The sequence below is a fragment of the Marmota flaviventris genome, chromosome 18 (assembly GCF_047511675.1).
Source record: "Marmota flaviventris isolate mMarFla1 chromosome 18, mMarFla1.hap1, whole genome shotgun sequence".
NCBI classification, from domain to species: domain Eukaryota; kingdom Metazoa; phylum Chordata; class Mammalia; order Rodentia; family Sciuridae; genus Marmota; species Marmota flaviventris.
In genome coordinates this window covers 52,010,486-52,028,562 of record NC_092515.1, presented here as the reverse complement: position 1 = coordinate 52,028,562, position 18,077 = coordinate 52,010,486, and the positions used below count along the sequence as shown (strand labels likewise).

The 18,077-nt window shown below is 39.7% G+C and overlaps 1 protein-coding gene across 1 annotated transcript in view; it reads left to right on the top strand.

Moving 5' to 3' along the window:
- Positions 1–1,580: 1,580 nt before the first annotated feature.
- Positions 1,581–18,077, top strand: part of Glg1 (golgi glycoprotein 1) — a 118,976-nt gene continuing 102,479 nt past the window's right edge. Inside the window, exon 1 of the mRNA XM_027933331.3 lies at positions 1,581–2,042. Coding sequence (XP_027789132.2) covers positions 1,587–2,042 — 456 coding nt within the window. The 5' untranslated portion in view covers positions 1,581–1,586. The remainder of the gene's footprint in view (positions 2,043–18,077) is intronic.

Sequence of the window (18,077 nt, the reverse complement as noted above, 5' to 3'; positions counted from 1 at the left end):
CTGTCTGAGTCAATGCTCAAGGTGGCAGCAGCCTCAGGATTATTTTGTGACTGTAGCAAGGGTTAGCGTTGGTGGAGATGCCAACATGCTCTTATTCCTAGAGATAGAAGTTTGGGGTCAGATACAGTGGACAATTTGTACCATACCATATTCTGTCTCAAGGATTCCTTTCATGGTCCTAAAACCCCTGCCTGACTTGTTAGGTTCTAGTTTTATTTGATCTGACCTTCAGTAGAAACTGCATTTTTAACATGGTAACCAGCAGGGATTACCTGTCCCAGGATGCCCTCATTCACCAACATCCTATAATGGCAGAATAGGATAAAAGTGCAGAAGTGAGCTGAGAAGATCCAGGGATTTTGTTTGAAGGCTATCAACAGTCTGGCAGAGTTAATCCTGGGAAGCTCACTTTAATTTCCCTGTGCCGAACAACTTTGTCTCATTCCTTAGCTGAATTAGAACCTAACCTAGGTCTGATGCATGCATGAAATGAGACAATGAATGTAAAGAAGATATCTGGATTGGGAAGATATCTTTCCTAAGGAGGAGGAGATACTAGGGTGGGGTGCCTAAAGTGCTGCTGAAGATGTTGCATGCAGAACAGCATACAAAATAGCTGCTGACACATACTTAACTGGAGTCCTCAAAGGCCTGTTTTTTTTTTTTTTTTTTTTTTAATCCTTTAAATATTAGTCTAAGTTCTAACTTAAAATGAAGACTTTCAAAGGGCTTCACTATCTCTCTGCCACCCCTCCTCCACCATTGGAATCAGGGATTGAACACAGGGGTGTTTAAACCATTGAGCCACATCATTTTTTTTTTTTTTTTTTTTTAATTTAGAGACGGGGGACAGGGGTCTGAGTTGCTTAGGGTCTCTCAAAGATGCTGAGGCTGGCTTTGAATTCACAGGGGTGCACCACCACGCCTGGATTCACTATTTACTAATAATACTGGCTATAACTTTTGAAGTTCCTTAATGTGTTAGGCACTTTCCTTGTTTTTATCTCTAGCTTTCACAATTTCACTTTACATTTGACCTCTTACCTAATCTGCCAAAGAGCAAGGATTATGACCTGTGCTCTGAACCCTTATTCAATGCTGCCTTTCCTTCTGGGTAAGAAAGAATTTTGAGGCAGGTGGAAAGAAGGAGGCACAGTTCTAAGAAATTCTTAGATTCTGGAATACACCTGGTCGTGTAAAGTTCACCTGTTCACACATAAAGTTTTTCTTTTACCCAAGTCATTGAACCAGAGACGTTTTCCATCGGCCATCTTGGTTGTGGCAACTCTAACTCCTTTGGTATTTTTCTGTGACAATAACCAAGGAAAGCAGACCGTGTCGCCCATAGCCAGGCTTTCTAAAAAACCCCAGCTCCTCTCTGGGTAAGGAGCGACGCTTTCCGACCCACTAGGTCCCGGGCGTGGGCCACGTGAAGCGCGGCCTACTCAATCGCCCCGCTCCCGGGTCGCGGCTCGGAGTCGGCAGGGGAGGGGCTCGTCCGGGCCACGCCGGCCCACGCCCGAAGCTCCGCCCCTCATTTAAATACGCGGCGCTCGCGAGTGCGTCGAGCTCGCCGCGGACCCAAGATGGCGGCGTGTGGACGTGTACGGAGAATGTTCCGCTTGTCGGCGGCGCTGCAGCTGCTGCTGCTAGCGGCGGCCGGGGCCGAGAAACTCACTGGCCAGGGCGGCCACAACCAAGGCCAAGGCCTGGCCGCCAACTTTGTGCCTTTCCTAGGGCAGGCTGCAGGCGGCGGCCCGGTGGGTCAGCAGCCGCCCCAGTTGCCTCAGTCATCGCAGCTCCAGCAGCAGCAGCAACAGCAGCAGCAGCAGCAGCAGCAGCAGCAGCAGCAGCCGCCTCAGCCGCCTTTCCCCGCGGGTGGGCCTCCAGCCCGTCGGGGCGGAGCGGGGCCCGGCGGGGCTGGCGGGGGCTGGAAACTGGCGGAGGAAGAGTCCTGCAGGGAGGACGTGACCCGTGTGTGCCCCAAGCACACCTGGAGCAACAACCTGGCGGTGCTCGAATGTCTGCAGGACGTGAGGGAGGTGAGGAAGCGGACCGGGCTGAGAGGGATAGGCCTGGGGTGGGCCCAAGGGTGTAGCTGGCCTGGAAGCCGCCGATGCCGGTCTGCTGCTTCCTTAGTGCTGCTGCACTCGCTCCGCGGCGCTTTCAGGGAAGTGGACCCCACCCCCACCCCTACCTTCCTTCCCCGGCCTTCGTTCCTTCTCTCCTTGTTGTGAGGTCTCGGCCGCAATTCACGAAGGCCCAGAACGTGTTCCTGTTTGCTCCTGTCTTTTGTGTGATGCTCTATGCAGAGTGGCTCTTCGCCGAAAACCAATTTGGGTTTTTGCCATCAGTCTTGACCAGGACAATTTGTAACAATCCATTTAAACATGAAAAATGGTTGGCGTACTTAAGTTGTTAAAGACCGACCTGCTTTATGAGCAGTAGGTAATGTTTCGTTAGGTAACACGGGTTCTGTTCTGGTGTGTGTTGCAGTCAGCAGCAGAATTTACTGTCTTTACCCTATTCTTTTGTAATTCGCAAATTTGTATTATTTATTTGGTGTTGAAACTAATGTATTCTTTTTTTTTCTTCCAATTCTTTGGTAAATTTGTAGAGCTATTTTGCCAGGTGACTAGGAGACCTAAAGCTTAAAAAGTTGAGGCAGCATATGAAGCTGTAATAAATGTTTGTGATTGGGCCTTTAGAGGTCCAAATATAATTTCTCTCTTCCTCTCCCCCTCTTTTCTCTCTCCCCCCCCCCCTCCCTCTAGCCCCCTCTCTCTCACTCACTCTCTCTCACTCTGTATCTAGGGGTCACTCTCACTCATTATCTAGGGGCGCTTTATCACTGAGCTACATCCCCAGCCTTTTTTATTTTTTGAGACAGGCTCTGCCTAAGTTGCTTAAGACCCCACTAGGTTGCTGAGGCTAGCCTCCAACTTGCGATCCTCCTGCCTCAGCCTTCCCATTCTCTGGGATTATAGGCATGCACCATCGTGCCTGGATTGAATGTAATTTTAATAATACCTCTTAATTAGATCTAGCTTTGATATTGCTTGCTGTGTGATTCAGTTAAGAGACATTGATAATTTTTCTCTAGATTTAATAGTGCTTCTAAGTGCACAGTTTGACAATTCTTAGTTAAAGTTTGGAAGGCAATCTGGTAGAAAACATTTTTTTTTTTTTAATTTTTATTATTGGTTGTTCAAAACATTACATAGTTCTTGACATATCATATTTCATACATTTGATTCAAGTGGGTTATGAACTCCCATTTTTACCCCATATACAGATTGCAGAATCACATCAGTTACACATCCACTGTTTTACATATTGCCATACTAGTGTCTTTTGTATTCTGTTGCCTTTCCTATCCTCTACTATCCCCCCTCCCCTCCCCTCCCCTCAATTTTTTTTTTTTAATACTAGGAATTGACTCCAGAGTTTTGCCTTGCACATGCTAGGCAAGAGTTCTTCCATTGTGAAATACTTTTTCCAAAGGTGAAGGTACACAGAATTACTTTCAAAATTTTGTCAAGTAGAATGAAGCTGTTGATTGATACTTTTTAAAAAAATTTTTTTCTTAGTTATAGTTGGAAACAATACCTTTATTCTATTTAATTACTTTTATATGGTGCTGAGGATTGAACCCAGTGCCTTGCACATGCGTGGCAAGCGCTCTACAGCTGAACCTCAACCCCAGCCCTTTGTTATTGGTTTTTTTTTTTTTTAGACATTGATGGACCTTTATTTTATTCATTCATTTATATTCAGTGCTGAGAATTGAACCCAGTGCCTCACACATGCTAGGCAAGTGCTCTACCACCCAGCCAAACCCCACCTCCCTTGATATTGTTTTATTTGGCATATTGTATCATCACAATTATTTAAGGGAATAATCTTGGGGAAAATGATTGGTTTGTAGAAATTTGCTACCGTTGGCAATTTTCTCCTTCTTACCACTGTGATATTTGCTCTAGTGTTATATATAAAAGTAATTCAGGAGATGCAAATACATACATAACTGGGTGCTGTGGCACAGCTGTAACAACTTGGGAGGTAAAGCAGAAGGATATCAAGTTGGAGGCCAGCTTCAGCAATTTAGTGAGATCTTGAGCAACTTAGTGAGACACTGTCTCAAAATTAAAAATAAAAAGGGATGTGAATATAGTTCAGTGGTAGAGCACCTCTGGATTTAATTCCCAATACCAAAAAAAGAAAAGGCATATACATAATCAGGAAACAGTTTCCAGAGTTACCAGAAATGTGGACTCTTACATGACTTCTTATCTATAGCTTGAAGATTAGAGGAACAGTTATTTAATTTTACAGCTGTTCCTCTAGTAGTTACAGCTAAGATTCTTGGTCTTTTTTCATTGTTGTTTTGTGGTACTGGGTATTGAACCCAGAGGCCCTCTACCTCTGAGCCATACTTCCAGTCCTTTATTATTATTATTATTTATTATTATTATTTTTTAAAGAGTTTCTGACTAAATTTCCCAGGCTGGTTCAGGAGATTCTCCTGCCTCAAATTCCTGAGTTGGAGTGCTTGGCTTTTATTTGGACTTTGAAGGTAGATAATAGGTATAGGCTCCTCAAACTGGGATCCTTATGTTGGGGACCAAACACATTGCTAGTGGATTGTGGCAGAAACAGGATGTTTTTAGGGACAGTGGCAAAAAGTAGCCCATTTAAGGAGTGCATGTCTCTTTGTATGCGTTAAGGACATGTGGAAACCACCATTTATAGGAGCAATGGTCCTTTGTCGTGTGTAGAAGGGTGTAGAGGCATGCATCATCCACAGTTACTTAGATTTGTCTAATTTTGATGTCTGCTTAATTTAGTAGGTACTATTTTTCTTTCACTTGTTCGTATATAAAGACACCTAGACTGGCCTGAAAATTTAGTCCCAGCTCTTCCATTGACTTTAAGATTCCCAGCAAGGATATAATTTTAATAACTATATTTTTCTTACTTTGTGGGTATAATATATATAAATGAGATCCTGTATCATCTTTGTAACTTTCCAGTCTACCTAATTTAGTGCTGGGATCAGGAAACATTGTTGACTGATTGAGGATGAGTAAACTAATGGATGTGGTTTTATGCTTCAGAGGAAGAAAGATGTCATGCAAATTGGAGATAGGCTGTTTTTGTTGGAGTGAGGGAGCTAAATTTCCAATTTAATGAATTTTCCTCTAATTTTATGTATAGAAATATTAAAAGAAGAGTACCATGAATCCTGTGTATATTCTTTAGGAAGTGGAGTTACTAAAGAAAGCAAAAGGAAATTTCTTTCCACTTAGTTTAAGAATTGATTGAGTCCAGGGCTGGGGATATAGCTCAGTTGGTAGAGTGCTTGCCTAGCTCGCAAACACAAGGCTCTGGGTTCAATCCCCAGCACCACAAAACAAAAAAAGAAAAACAAAAAAAAACAACAACAACTGGGCACATTTGAAGAGAAATGAATGGAATATGTTTTCTGGGATTTTCTTTTTTGGGGGGAGGGTACTGGGTATTGAACCCAGGGCCACTTAACCACTGAGCTACATCCCCAGCCCTTTTTATTTTTTATTTTGAGACAGGGTCTCAGTAAGTCGCTTAGGGCCTTGCTAGCTAAGTTGCTGAGGCTAGCTTTGAATTTGGTATCCTCCTGCCTCAGCCTCCCAAGTCAAAAAGGGCTTGCTGAATACTAGTTCTACACTTCAATGAGCCTATTTTTAATCTAAATTAATAATACTGTCCAGCCTGGGATGGTGGTACACACCTGTAATCCCAGCCACTTGGGAGGCTGAGGCAGAAGAATCACAAGTTCAAGGCCATCTTAGGCAAATAGGTGAGACTCTATCTCAAAATAAAAAAGGGCTGGGGATGTAGCAGAGTAGTAGAGCACCTGGGGTTCAATCTTAAGGAAGGAAGGGAGACAGACTACTACCAACCTCACAGTACTAAGAGTATTAAATGGGATAATAGAGATCATATAGTGCATTATCTCATGTATATATACATAGTGTAGTGAAAGGTTAAAAACATCTGAATAGTAGTAGGGATTGAACTCAAGGATTCCCTCATGCTAAGCAACACTCTACCACTGAAGTACATACCCAGCTCTTTTTTAGATTTTTTTTTTTTTTTGACAGAGTCTTTCTAAGTTGCCTAGGCTATCTGTGAATTTGTGATTGTCCTGCCTTAGCTTCCAGAGTAACTGGAATTATACAGGTACCATCATCATCATCATTATTTTTTGCAATAGTAGGAATCCAACCAGGGCCTGGCACACTTGGCAAGCTCTCTACTGCTGGACTACATCCCTTTATTACTTTTTTAAGAAAAAATAAATTTATTTATTCTAATTTGTTATACATGACAGCAGAATACATTTCAATTCGTGGTACACATTTTCCCTTCCTACCCCTCCCTCCCCTTTGCCCTATCCAAAGTTCCTCCATTCCTCCCATGCTTCCCCTCTCACCTCCATTATCGATCAGCATCCACAAATGAGTAATATTCCATTGTGCATATATGCTACAGTTTCTTTATCCATTCATCTACTGAAGTGTATCTAGGTTGGTTCCACAGTTTAGCTATTGTGAATTGTGCTGCTATAAACATTGATGTGTCTGTGTCACTTAGTATTCTGTTTTTAAGTTCTTTGGGTACAAACTGAGGAGTAGGATAGCTGGGTCAAATGGTGGTTCCATCCCAGGTTTCCCAAGGAATCTCCATACTGTTTTCCAGATTGGCTGCATCAATTTGCAGTCCCACCAGCAATGTAGGAGTGTACTTTTTTCCCCAATCCTTGCCAACGCTTTGTGTTCTTAATAGCTACCATTCTGATGGAGTGAGATGAAATCTTAGAGTAGTTTTCATTTGCATTTCTCTAATTGCTAGAGATATTGAACATTTTTTCATATATTTGTTCATCGATTGCATATCATCTTCTGAGAAGTGTCTATACAGTTCCTTAGTGTCTATTCAGTTCCTTAGCCCATTTATTGATGGGGTTATTTGTTTTTTTTGGTTAAGTTTTTTGAGTTTATTATTACTTTTTTAAATTTGGTACGGGGATTGAACCCAGGGGCACTTTACCACTGAGCTACATTCCCAGTCCTTTTTGTTTTTTATTTTGAGATACTGTTTTGCTGAGTTGCTGAGGGTCTTATTAGATTGCTGAGGCTGACCTCCATCCAATTTGTGATCCTTGTCTCTGGGATTATAGGTATGCACCACTGTGCCTTGTTTATTATTATTTTTTAAATGAAGAAACTGAGGTTAAGTACCTTGCCTCAAACAAGTCAATCCAACTGTAAGATAGTTCTCTCATCTCTAACCCCATGGCATTTATAATCTCGGATTGTCCTATCTGTAGTAGGGGTCAACAGGCATTTGTAGCTATTGAGCAGCGGAAACATGGCTAGTTTGAATTGAGATGTGCTATAAGATACACTTCTGGGGCTGGGGTTGTGGTTCAGCGGTAGAGCGCTTGCCTAGCACATGTGAGGCCCTGGGTTCGATCCTCAGCACCACATAAAAATAAATAAATAAAGATATTGTGTCCAACTAAAAAATATATATATATTTTAAAAAAGTGTAAGATACCTTCATTTAGAAGACAGTGCAAAAGAATGAAAATAACACCAACTTTTATATTGATTACATGTTTAAATGGTAATTTAGATATTTTGGATATGTTGAAATACTTTTTTCCCCCCAATACTGGGTACTGAACCCAAGGGTACTTTACTACTAATCTGTATCCAGTCCTTTTTTATTTTTTATTTTAAGAGAAGGTCTTGCTAAATTGTTGGTGCTATCCCCTGACTTTCCATTCTTCTACTTCAGCCTCCACAGTAGCTGGGATTACAAGCATATGCCTCCAGGCTCAGCTAAAAGTCATTATTAAAATGAATTTTGCTTTTTAAAAAATGTGACCACTAGAAAACAAAGTTACATATATTGCTTGCAGTCTGCTTCTATTGAACAAAACTGTCTTGACGAAAATGATACCTTTCTAAAAACCATAATGTAAATTGTAAAGTAATAAGTACTATCTGGAAGGATAAATTAAATCTATGTGCATATATAGGGAACACAATTGAGAGGATTAGAAAAAGAATGTGCCCAGTTTTTCATTCTTCTTAAGTCTGTGTTTCATATAACAAAATTCTTAATTTAGTCACTTTTAAATGCCTCTTAATTTTGTTAATGGATGGATCACACATTCAGCATGCCTAATCTATGAACTGTAAGGAGTGATTTAACTTCTTCAACTTGAGAGGAAAGGTACTCTGATAAAACTGGAAGTCAATAAGTGATTCCTTTGACTTCCTTTGGTTGAGTTAGATAAATTTGAAACTTAAGGAAGAATCTCAAGTGATGGCCCTCAGAACAGTGCCTGTACTCTCTTATCTGCATTAAAATAGAGTGTGGAGAAACAAGAAGTGTGGACTGGAATCTAAAAACAATGAATGAAAAGAACCAAGCATCTGTTTTCATTCAGCTTTAGTAATTTTACTGAGTTAGATGAATGTGTGGTATTTACAGTACCTGTAAATTCTCCCACTGAAGGTTTAAATAGCACTTGTAACTCTTTATCAGGATAATCAGTGAAAATGGGGGCTGACCTAAATTCTTGGAACTATACACTTGTAAAATGGAACAGACTTTTAAGGTTGGGGTTGTAGCTCAGTGGTAGAGCGCTTGCCTAGCGTGAGGCACTGGGTTCAATCCTCAGCACCATATAAAAATAAAAATAAATAAAGATATTGTGTCTACCCACAACTAAAAAAAAATATTAAAAAGAAAATAGAACAAGGGTTGGGGTTGTGACTCAGTGTAGAGCGCTTGCCTAGCATGTATGAGGCACTGGGTTCGATTCTCAGCACTACATACAAATAAATAAAGGTCCATCAACAACTAAAAAATATTAAAAGAGAATAGACTCTTAAAATATTTTTGTGGCGCTGGGGATGTGGCTCAAGTGGCAGCGCGCTCACCTGGCATGCGTGCGGCCTGGGTTCGATCCTTAGCACCACATATAAACAAAGATGTTGTGTCCGCTGAAAACTAAAAAATAAATATTAAAAAAAATTCTCTCTCTTTAAAAAAAATATTTTTGTGTTCCTGATAAAAAAATAATAAATGTAATTTGTATTTAAAATTGTAAGCAAGATAAACAGTGAAGTGAAACGATACATGAGAAAAATTAAGAGGAGAATATGGATATAAATTCTTTTTTCATTTAAAAAAATTTTATTCTAATTTGTTATATATGACAGAGTGCATTACAATTCATATTACACATGTATAGCACAATTTTTCATATCTCTGGTTGTATACAAAGTATATTCACACCATTTGTGAACATGTACTTAGGGTAATAATATCCATCTCATTCCACCATCTTTTTTACCCCCATCCCAAATTCTTTTTCATCTTTTGAACTTATTTTTCTTTCTCTCTCTCTCTTTTTTTTTTTACTCTTACTGAGGATTAAAGCAGGGGTACTTTACCACTGGGCTACATCCCTAACCCTTTTAATTTTTTATTTCGAGACAGGGTCTCACTAAATTGCCCAAGATGGCCTTGAATTTAAGAGCCTCCTGCCTCAGCCTCTTAAATATCTGAGGTTGTAGGCATGTACTGCCATGCCTGGCTCCCCCCACCCACCTCCCTTTGTGCTGGGGATTAGTTCCAGGGCCTTGCACATGTTAGGCAAGCACTTACTACTGAGCCTATCCCCCCACCCTGTTTGTCTTCTTTTAAAATTTTTTCTCATTTCTGTCAAATGCTATAATATAAATTCTAAGTCAATTAAAATACAAGTAGAAAAAAATGAAATCAGAAGAAATTGGGTTTAAAGAATGTACTTATCTAGGAAGGTTTCATTTGTAATTTAGGTTTCAACTAAAAAATAATACCTAAGTGTTGCTCAGGGGTAGATCACTTGCCTGTTGTGTGCAAGGCCCTGGGTTCAATCTCCAGCACCAAAAAAACAAAACAGCCGGCAGAAATGGGATTGTGGCTCAGTGGCAGAGCGCTTGCCTCACATGTATGAGGCCCTGGGTTTGATCCTCAGCATCACATAAAAATAAATAAATAAAATAAAGGTATTGTGTCCATCTACAACTTAAAAAAAAAAAAAAAAGTCAGCCTGCAGATCACTTAACAGAGTTCTTATGTTGGCTAGATCAGCCTTGTACTGTGGAAAACAACATGAAGTGGACAATTATTTTAAGGATGCAGAAGAGGATGTAATGGAAAGTTTTAATAATGAACAAAATCTGCCACATGTTAATTAGTGTAATCTATTGAGTATACATCATTATATATGAAGTAAAAATAAACAGAAGAGCCAATCAATGTGGCCACGCCTGTAATTCCAGCGGCTCCAGAGACTGAGACAGGAGGATTGTGAGTTCAAAGCCAGCCTCAGTAACAGCGAGGCACTAAGCAACTCAGTGAGACTCTAAATAAAATGCAAAATAGGGCTGGGGATGTGGTTCAGTGGTGAGTGCCCGAGTTCAATCCCAAATACCGACAGATATATAGATAGATAGATAGATAGATAGATAGATAGATAGATAGATAGATAGATAGATGGTGGATGGATGGATGGATGATAAGGTCCTATAGTCATATGGAGTTTGTGATAAGAGGAAAGGCAGTATAGTAAGTGGGCATTGGAGCTATATATAGCTATATAGCTATAGAGTCCTGAATTCAAATCTTAGCTCACTTACCTTCCAGTGACCTTGGACAGATTAATCTTTTAAGCCTTCAATTTTCTTATCTGTAAATGGCCTTTCCATTCCCTTTCCTCTTTGTTGCTACAGATGAAATTGTTTCAGAACAATTGTCCAATTGTTCACTGTCTTAGGAGAAAAGTGAAATAAATGTAATGTTCCATACATTTTTTATAATTCTTCCAAAGCTCCTGCATGAAAACTGTGGGGTAAGGTCAAGAACATTGTGTAGTCTTTTAAATATATACATGTTGAAGTTATGAATTCAAGCAGGTAAATACTCTGGGTAAAGAATTTCCATTCTGGGGCTGGGGCTGTAGCTCAGCGGTAGAGCACCCGCCCTCACACTTGTGAGGCACTAGGTTCAATCCTCAGCACCACATAAAAATAAGTGAGTAAAAATATTGTGTTCATTGACAACTAAAATAAAATTAAAAAAAAAAAAAGAATTTCCATTCTGCCAAACATTCTTTAGTTCTTTTGGCTCAAAGTATGTCTAAATTTGGAATATATTGCCTATCAATGGAAAACTCCATTCTTACATGTAAGATGGAAAAAAAAAATGGTTCTTTTTATTTAAAAAATTAAAGTTTTTGTCTTTTGGAGATTCTATTACTTAAAACACATCCTCTGTAAAATGGAATGACTAAAAACAGCTGTGCTATCAGCTGGGAAATAAAAGGCATTGATTGTATTGTTTTAAAACCTGTGTAAAATCAGATAAATACAAAAATTACTGAAGTTTTCGGAGACGGCTTTTCAGAGGGAAAGTAGTATGTAAGGACTTTTGTTCTTTTATTGCTAAGGTTGGAAATTTTCTCTAGCCTATGAAATAGCCTGTAATATTGGAGTATAAATATTAACTTAGTCACACATGAAGGACAGTGCAAAATATTTTCAATATGTCAACCTTTCAGAGGTAATTAGGCAACATAGGTAGTTTTGAAATAACTGAAATTCTGTAATTTCACACTAAGACTAATAGATTTATTACAACCTATTTATTTAAGTATAGATAAAAGCTTTTAGTATGTCTGGCAGTTGTTTTTTAATCATTATAAGAAGTTTCAAGAATTTATACTATTTTATATTTTGCTTTCAATTTGAAAGTATATTTGAAATAGAGCCAGGCATGGTGGCTCATGCCTGTAATCCCAACAACTCAGGAGGCTGAGGCAGGAGGATCATGAATTCAAAACCAGCCTCAGCAATTTAGCAAGACCCTAAGCAACTTAGTGAGACCCTGTCTCAAAATTAAAAAAAAAAAAAAAAAAGTACTGGGGATGTGACTTAGTGGTTAAGTGCCTCTGGGTTCAATCTCTGGCAATAATATTATATTTAGAGACAGGATAGGATTGAACCCAGGGGTGCTTAACCACTGAAACACATCCCTAGCCCTTTTTTTAATATTATATTTAGAGACAGGGTCTCGCTGAGTTGCTAAGTGCCTTGCTAAATTGCTGATGCTGGCTTTGAACTTGTGATCCTCCTGCCTCAGCCTCCCAAGCTGCTGGGATTACAGGCATGCACCACTCTGCCTGGCTACACATTTTATGTATATTTAATTTTTTAAAAAAATTAAAGTCTGTTTTCTAATGCCCAACTTTGAGAAAGCTACTTTTAGCATGAGAGTTGTATAGGTATAATTTTGTGTCAAAACGGTTAACTTGGGCTGGGGTTGTGGCTCAGTGGTAGAGCGCTTGCCTTGCATGTGTGAGGCGCCGGGTTCGATTCTCAGCACCACATATCAATAAATAAAATAAAGATCCATCAACAACTAAAAAATACATTAAAAAAATAAAAATTAAAAAAAAAAGGTCAACTTGTTTTATAACTCTGAGCTAAACCCTTTTGCGAACATACAGGATAAAATGTTTCTGTTTAGTTTATTATCATTTAGGGCAAGATTAACTTCCATAACCCCCAAATATCTATGACTTAACACAAGAAGTTATAGGAGATTGTCCACCACCTGGTGATCCAGAGACCCTGATTCTCCCATTTTGCGATTCTGTTCATTTCCTAGGACTTTGGAGTCTTCTGCTTTCAAGCAGGAAAGGGAGTCAAGAAGCACTGCTCCTTTTTTTTAAGCCCTTATAATTGCCCCCTCGCCCCATCAAGGTGGAATTCACATACTCTTCACCTATTTAACCGCTTGTTCTTAAAAGCTGAGGTGATTGATTAGTTGTTCTGTTCTTACCACACTTCATTAGAACTCTTTTTTTTTTTTTAATTTTTTAATATTTATTTTTTAGTTTTTCGGCAGACACAACATCTTTGTTTGTATGTGGTGCTGAGGATCGAACCCGGGCCGCATGCATGCCAGGCGAGCGCGCTACCACTTGAACCATATCCCCAGCCCCTCATTAGAACTCTTCACATGGCACAGATGATATACTTCAAGTGAGAACTCTAACAAGCTCTATCAGTTTTCTTGGACAAGTTAGATCAAGTTCATGTGTCCCTCTTTGATTTGTCATATCAAGATATTTTTACTCTAGCATGCACAAGGCCCCCTGGGTTCACCTCGTAGCTGGGGGCTGGGGAGATAGCTCATTGGTATAGCACTTGCCTAACATGCATGAAGCCCTACATTGGATCCCCAGAACTGCAAAAACAAAAACAAAACAATCCCCAACCTGTGGGAGGAAAAAAAAAAACAAACATGCTGGGGATGACTCAGTGATAGAGTGCTTGTCTGAGATGTGCACGGCCCTGGACTTTGATCCCCAGCACCTCAAAAAGAGAAGAAACAATTCTTCTCTTGTTTTCCTTCTGGTTTTTTTTTTGGGGGGGGGTGGGGGTGGGGTGGGTGGGTACTGGAGATTGAACTCAGGGGCTCTTAACCACTGAGCCATGTCCCCAGCCCTTTGGTTCTGCAAAATTGCTTAGAACCTAACTAAATTGTTAAGGCTGGCCTCCAACTTGCAGTCCTCCTGCCTCAGCTTCCCAAATAGCTGGGATTACTGGTGTGTACCACTGTCCCAAACTGGAAGAAAGAATTTTGGCTCTTTTATTTAAGATTTGGGGCAGTTTATTAGTATGTATTTAAAAATTTATTTTAGATAATTTGTAAGAACTATTCCTATGTTAAGGTAAAACTTAACTATAGAGATTTTTTACTTATTATTATTTTTGGGTACCCAGGGTGTTTAACCACTGAATCACATCCCCAACCCTTTTGTATTTTTTAATTTTTGAGCTGGGGTCTTACTAAGTTGCTTAGTTGGTGAGGCTGGCTTTGAACTCGCAATCCTCCTGCCTTACCCTCCCCAGTTGTGGGATTACAGGTGTGCTCCTCCAGGCCCAGCTATAACTACAAAGACTTCTTGCTGGGATGTGCCTTTGCCATTTGACTTGGTTTCTAGGCCTTGGCCTGTACATTTGCTTTAAACTTATATCCAGGATGGTTTTTCAGTACCATTGTAAGACAGGCTCCATATTCATTTCACTACGTCATTCTTATTCCCTTTCTCCATAGTTTTAATTTTGGGCAGATTGCCTAATGCTTCTGGATTTAATGTAACACTGGAGATAAAAACAGAACATTTAGAGTCCTTACTAATTCCTTTTTTTTTCCCCCTTCAGTACTGGTGATTAAACATAGGGGTACTCTACTTTACCACTGAACTATGTTCCCTGAGCTTTTTTTATTTTGAGACAGAGTCTCACTAAGTTGCTGAGGCTGGCTTTGAACATGGATTCTCCTGCTTCAGCCTCACAAATCACTGGAATTATAAGCATGCACCACTCATTGTACTGGACCCTCTTTTACCTTTTTTGGGGGGTGGGTGGGCAGAATACCAGGGATTGAATCAGGGGCAACCTACCAATGAGCCATATCCCCAGCCTGATTTTTGTATTTCATTTAGAGACAGGGTCTCATTGAGTTGATTAGTGCTGTGCTTTTGCTAAGGCTGGCTTTGAATTCTTTTTTTTTTTTTTTTTGCGGGGGGGGGGGGCCGGTGCTGAGGATTGAACCCAAGGCCTTGTGCATGCGAGGCAAGCACTCTACCAACTGAGCTATATCCCCAGCCCCTGCCTTTGAACTCTTGATCCTCTGCCTCAGCCTCTGAGCCACTGGAATTACAGGGGTACACCATTGTGCCCAGCCCTTGTTCAGGTTTTTTGAGGTAAGGGCTCTTATTTGTCCAGGCCTGTCAGTGATCTTCCCACCTCAGTCTCTGGAATAGCTGGGACCTCATCCAGCTCAATTGGCCTTTTTAGTTTAGATGTTTTTTTTTTTTTTTTCCTTTCCTTTTTTGGTTCCAGAATCTGAACCTAGGACCCTTAACCATTGAGCCATATCCCCAGCCCTTTTTATTTTTTTATTTTGAGACAAGGTCTCACCCAATTGCTTAGGGCATTGCCAAGTTTCTGAGGTTGGCTTTGAGCTTATGATCCTCCTGCCTCAGCCTCCCAAGTCACTGGGATTACAGGTGTGCACCACCATGCCTGGCTTGCTGAGATTATTGTACTTGGCAAGTTGAATCCTTTAGTGAAAAGCCTGTATTAGCTTAGATTTGTTTTTTGAGGAAAGTAGGAAGCATCTAAAGACTTTTTTTGGTTAGGAAAATGTCATAATAAAATAGTTAAAGAAATTACTTTGCAAATGTGTATTGAAGAAAACCTGAAGGCGATAATCGAGTGAGTCACTGATAAAACCTGAAAGTGTAAAGACTGGGGCTGTAGCAGACTAGAAGCAGTAGAGATGCATGCAGGACTGATTTGGACTCATTTCTAGAAATGGCTTAGAATGCTTTTGCTTATTGGTTTGATGGATTTTGGATAAATATTATTTGTTCACTGCCAGAAACTTAATGGTTGGTGCTAGGAAGGTGGTGATTATCTTACCCCTGACCTCTGCTCCCAAAAGCCATGGGAGCATGCCAGCAAGTGGAGGAGGTGACCATTAAAGAATCGCAAAATAAATGGAAAATCATAGCTAGGATAAGTGCCAAGAAAGACAGGTACATGGACATTTGGCTAATGGGAGTGCCAGGAAATGTTTTCCTGAGAAAATGATGCTTGAGCTGAAGAAACAGAATTTCACCAAGTGAAGAAAAAGAAGTCAAAGCTTAACTGTTAGTCTACTTCCAAAAATATATAATTCTTAGCTTGTGTTGAGTTTTGAATGACAGCCAGGCATTTCAAACAACTTCCAGTAAGAGGATATAAATTTGGAACCAAATCTTGAATTGAATCTAAATTTTACAGTCATTCAGTTTAAAAGGGCTATGGTTGGAGTTATGTAAATGGTAGAGCCCTCTTAAAGAATGTATAAATAAAAAGTATGATTCCAAAGACTAAACCCTGGGGAATGCTCACAATTAAGGGTTGGAAAGAGCCTTGTTGAGGGAATTGCAGGGAACAGAAGGAGTGGTTGAGAGTTACAAGAAGCTTTACAATCGTTCAGTTGTGGAAGCCAAGAAAAGGGAAATTTTTGTTGTGGGAGTCAAGGAGAGGGAAATTTAAAAGTAGGTAGTAGTAATCACTAGAATAAACAGAATGACACACTTGAGGTTAATGACTAAGAAAAGAGCATGGTTCTTTGGAAAAACAGTTTTTTTTTTTTTTTTTTTTAAGAACCCAGATATTGACTGTTTGAGACTATATTAGCCTATTTGAGAAGTTTGATAGTGAAAAGAAGGTGAGAAGAGAATATCCAAAGGGAGAACATATGGTTAACTAAAGTTCTTTCAAGATTAAGCACATTGGGGAGGACTGTAGCTCAGTGGTATGGTATATGCTTAGCATGTTTCAATCTCTCGTACCAAAAAACAAAATAAAATAAATCTATTTCAGTTGAAAGGCAAAGAGAAAGGAACCAGTAAGAGACTGGCAGTGTTGCCGAAGAAGAGGGTAAATATAAATGTTCATCAAGAAGGGTACGGGGAGGGGTTCACATCAACTTTATGTCAGAAAATTTTTTAAAAAAGAATTTAGGGGCCTGGGGTTGTAGCTCAGTGGTTGAGCGCTTGCCTCGCATGTTTGAGGCACTAGATTCAATCCTCAGCACCACATTAAAAAAATAATAATAATAATAAATAAATAAAAAACAAAGATATCGTGTCCATCTACAATTAAAAAATATTTTTTAAAAATAAAAGAATTTAAAGGCTATAGCCTCCCTGCCACACACACATACTGAGAATTGAACCTAGTATGAATTGAGCTACACCCGAAGCCCCCCACCCCCTTTTTTTTTAAATTTTGAGACATCTGCTTGCTAAGTTGCTCAGGCTGGCCTCAAACTTGGCAATCCTTCTGCTTCAGCCTCCCAAGTCACTGGGATTACAGGTGTGCACCACCATGCCTGGCCCCTTTTAATTTTGTCTTAAGACAGGATCTCCCTGAATTACTGAGGTTAGCTTTGAACTCTCAGTCCTCCTGCCTCAGTCTACTGAGGCAGTGGGATTTTAAGCTTGTGTCACTGCACCTGACTTATTTTATTTTCTGAGACAGAGTCTTCCTAATTTTGCCCAGGCTGGTCCTTGCCCATAAAGTCCTGCTGTCTTGGCTTCTCTAAATAGATGGGACAATAGGTTCATGCCACTGTGGTTATATTTTACATTTATTTTAAAGATGATTTGTGATTCTTAAGAACTTTCTTTGAAGAACTGTTGCTTTCTTCATACCCAGTCTTTGGATCACCCATTTTCTTAGTAGGCAAGAAAGGCCTCACTGGAATAGGTTTTTGTGCCTTTTAAGCACATATTTTAAATTTTGTTCTTTGATTTATCATCTTTCATACCTGATAAATAGCCTTTAGGATTTAGACCTCTATAGGGTTTTTTTTTTTTTTGTACCAAGAATTGAACCCAGGGGCGTTTAACTACTGGGCCACATCCCCAGCCCTTTTTTTTTAATTTAGAGACAGGGTCTTGCTAAATTACTTAGTTCCTCACTAAGTTTCTGAGGCTGGCTTTAATCTTCCTGCCTCAGTCTTCCAAGCCAAGAACTCTGTTTTTAAAAATGGTGTGTAACATGGGATTCACCTATCCTAGAAAAGTTACTCTAACGGTCATGAAATGAAGAACTTTTGTGTCTTAATACACTTATGCATTTAACTTCTCAAATGCTGGTGTGTTATTGGTACTCAACATTCTTGGTGCAACCTTGAACTTTCTTGTCAAGGATCCCAGCCCATTTATCTAGACAAATGATTAAGAGCTGGCTCTTAAATGCAGAACTTCATGGACACATTTACTTGTTTTCATCTAGTTAAAGGTTTCAGTATTGCTTTGTAAAACCATGGGCTCTTGGAGAAAAACATTGTTTTAAAAGTTTTTTTCTTAAATCTTATTTTAACAGAATGATTCAAGGTCT